Raw genomic sequence first — 3939 nt, 5'->3', positions numbered from 1 at the left:
CTGTAATGTGTTGTCAAAGAACATTTATGTGAAAACGATCTACCACATACACCACACGCAAATGGTTTTTCACCGGTATGCGATCTACAATGTATAGCTAGTTTACTGCTTGACATAAAGCATTTTTCACAAACATCACACGCGTAGGTTTTATAACCGGTATGCGTTCTATAATGTACATTCAAACTACATTTCTGTGAAAACGATTTATCACATACATTACATGCAAATGGTGGTTTTTCATGTTCATCATAAACGGATTGATGTTTACATCTGTTAATTTCATTCGGAAAAACTGTGCTATCCGAAAAAGTCGCCTAGAAATAAATATAGCTTATTTTATTATACGTCTATACAAAATTATTATGTTGAAAAAATGTAATCATATATCGTGTATGAAAATATCAGTATTTATCAACCAGGCATAAAATTGTAAAGGGTGTAATTTTTTAATTATTAACACCTAATTTGATATTTTTAACTTTGTTAAAACCCAATTAGTATGATTGTATGTTAATTATTAGAAAAAAATGTTCGAGAAGAGTATTCAATTATTGATTTATGATAGAATGTAATTTTAACATTTTCCCCGGGCGTAAAAAAATATCTAGTTCCACTTTGGTCCTATACATACCTAATATAATAAAAAATATAAAATATTTTTTATTTAAGTTTTTCTTTAATAATACAATAAAAATAATAGTATTAAGGTACGGTTTCCTATCTGCGGCTGGCCGCAACGACTAGTCACAACTACTGAACGCTGCGTGCCGACTGGTTTCCTATATGCGACTTTACTTTGCAGCTGGTGTATAATAGTTCATTTTATTCCAATATTTAGTAATGTGCAGACGTATTTAGCTTATAACTTTTTATTTTAATAACTATTGTTGTACCTTACGAATTGTACGAACTGTGATGGAGGAAATTATTATTAATAATAATACAATAATTAGTCTTCTATTAGAGGAGGAAGAAGAAGAAGATGAAATGTATAATAATCGATTAGAAATTAATAAAAGAAAATCAATCGACAGTTTTTTTACAATAAAAAATACAATTAGTATTTACAATACTAAAATTTCGTCCTCGTTGGGCAAAAATTTTGACATTATACTTTTTGGCATAATTATTTTATATTGCGTTAAATAACTAATAAATAACTAATAAATTAAATAAAAATAAACAGTTGACAACACGCATGCGACTGATCGATAATATTGCTATCGGATCACTACAGTCACAAGCCGCAACGACTATTTTTGACACGCACGCGTCGATCGCACATTGGAAACCATGTTCGCAGTTTAAATATCGATCAGTCATTGCGACTAGTCGTGGCGTTCAGTCGTAGCGGCCAGCCGCAGATAGGAAACCGTACCTCTAGCCAACGATATCGATATCGTTGATATTTTCTTAATAATTTCGATATCGATATCTAAAAATAATTATCGAAAATATCGCGATATCGGTGTGATTAATCGGGGCTCGGAATTTTACAAACGATTAAATTATTTTTGGTATTTTTGAATTAAATTGAATTAAATTAATAAAATTATATCTGTAAAAGTATAAAGTAGATACTAAATTATAATATGAGGCGAATGTAGCGTGAACCACGTATGCGTCGCCACCTAGCGGTGTCCAATTATGCAACTGACACCGACGAACCCGCTCTCTTTGATATGCGCGGTGCGTCGCACCTTTCGCGTCAGTTAATATCCAATATATAGAGCGCTCTTTTTTCACTGACGATTTTCTTTCCGAACTTCTTTTACATTTTCTAATCTTTCAAATTAATTTCGTGATCTCCACTGCTAAAAAATCATCAATATATATCTGTAAGCACTTCTCGAAACTACTCCGCGTCACAATACATCTTCAATTTAAAAGAAAACTAAGAAAAACCAAAAACATCGCTAACCTACACTCTGCTATACAAATCCAGATCTGACACGCTTAAATACCCGGCCAAATAAACTCAAAATCACCTCTCTCGCAGTTGTTCTGTCGAACTTCCATGGGTACTATGCATATAGAATATAATTCGTTGTATTTCACTATATGTTACGTAGTTCCCCGTAGTCAAGTAGACTGACAACTAGCCAGTTGAACTTCATCAACTGTGACGTCGTCAACTTCCCTAGCAATACGAACATTAGCCGCCATCCACAGTGCCGCTGCCCGTCGTATTTTATCTTTTTTTTACCAACTCAATCCAGGACATCCCACCGCTGGTTCAGCCGCCCGCCACTTTTGCCGCAGACAAGCCAAGCAGCTCTTGCGGTTTGGGAGGAACTGTTCTCCATCAATCATTCAACATTTTAAACTAAAATAATCAGTAATATATCTTCATATAAATGCTATATATGTTTGTGTCATATTTGTAATTTTATAAATAAATATTATTATCATCTATTTATATAAAAACACTGTCTAATATACTTGGAAATATATACATATACGTATACCTTGACGATCCGACACATAGAGGAGAGTCAAACGTTACACGATATGTTTCAAAGAAATAGGCTATTACAAAATAAATTAGCTATTTCAAATAGCTCACCACATCAAACAATTTAATCTAAATTCAGTGTGGATTGTTAACTCGGGGTGAGACGTCGTAATTATTTTATTTTGCTCTTTATTTTATATTTATATTAAATAAAATTAGTGAAATTTTTAAATTAGTACCGTTATCTGGTGCTAGAAATGATATACGGCAACATTTTGGATTTAAAGTTAATAAAAAGGGGATTATGTCAAATAAAAATCAAGTTTTTTGTAAGTGCAAATATGCTGTTGGTTATAGTGGAAATACGACTCATCTCAAATCACATTTTCAGCAATGTTCATGTACAAAACCAAGTACGTCAAGTACGTCAGTTTGATTCCATATTTTAAGCAAATTCCATCCAAATTATCAAACAAAACTAAACGAACTATGGAAATAACAAAAAGCCTGATGAAATTTGTTATTAAAGATTTAAGATCTTTGAGTATTATAGAAAGGGAAGGTTTTCTTGAATTTATGGAAATAGCCGTACCTGAGTATATTTTTCCTAGTAAACAAACAATAACTAGACTTATTGAACAGACAGCAATAAACGGAAGAGAAAATTTAAAATGTTTTTTAAAAAATATTCCACATGTTTGTATAACAATTGATTTTTGGACGTCACTGGCAAATCACAGATATTTATGTGTAACTTATCATTATTTAGAAAAGTGGTGTTTACGTACACGCATTTTAGAAACAGTGGAAGATCCTGAGTCCCACACTTCAATAAATATCGTCAACAATTTAAAATCTATTCTTAAATTTTGGAACATTGAAAATAAAGTTAGTGCTGTTTTATGTGATCATACTGCGAATATGGTCAAAGCTATAAATTCCAAGGATCAAACATATTTAGTTAGATGTACTGCTCACTCTATACAGTTATCTATAAATGCAGGGCTCCATAATGATATGGTAAAAGAATTAATTGATAAACTGAGAAAAATAGTGGGATATTTTAATAGAAGTGCTTCTGCACAAAATGAAGTTGAAAATGAACAAGAAAAGTGTAGCGAAAAAAAACATAAACTAGTTCAAGACTGTGTTACTCGTTGGAACTCGATATGTGATATGATTGATAGTGTCTTAGTGTGTAAAAATTCAATTAATAATATTATTTCTAAAAACAAAAAAATTCATAAATGGCTTCTGGTGAATTTAAAAATATGAAAGATTAATTGAAATTACTGGAACCATTTAAAATTGTCACAGAAGTATTAGGTGACGAAAACTACACAACTGCTTCAATAGTACACAGATTGATAAAAAATCTTTTAAATACGTTAAAAGTTAGTTGTACGGTCGCGTATCGTTTTTATTAAATGTATTAATGTTATCTATCGTAATCGCGCGATAAGGCACCGTAGTTCAACGAC

The 3939-nt window shown here is 31.6% G+C and overlaps 1 protein-coding gene across 1 annotated transcript in view; it reads right to left on the bottom strand.

The window, feature by feature from the left end:
• Nucleotides 1-3939, bottom strand: part of LOC112682546 (oocyte zinc finger protein XlCOF6.1-like) — a gene marked incomplete in the record, with an annotated part of 7023 nt that overhangs the window by 748 nt on the left and 2336 nt on the right. Inside the window, 1 exon segment of the mRNA XM_025553176.1 lies at nucleotides 1-317. Coding sequence (XP_025408961.1) covers nucleotides 1-317 — 317 coding nt within the window.

Source organism: Sipha flava, unplaced genomic scaffold (genome assembly GCF_003268045.1).
Source record: "Sipha flava isolate LNK unplaced genomic scaffold, YSA_version1 206_pilon_pilon, whole genome shotgun sequence".
NCBI lineage: Eukaryota > Metazoa > Arthropoda > Insecta > Hemiptera > Aphididae > Sipha > Sipha flava.
This window is presented reverse-complemented; position numbering and strand designations above follow the sequence as displayed.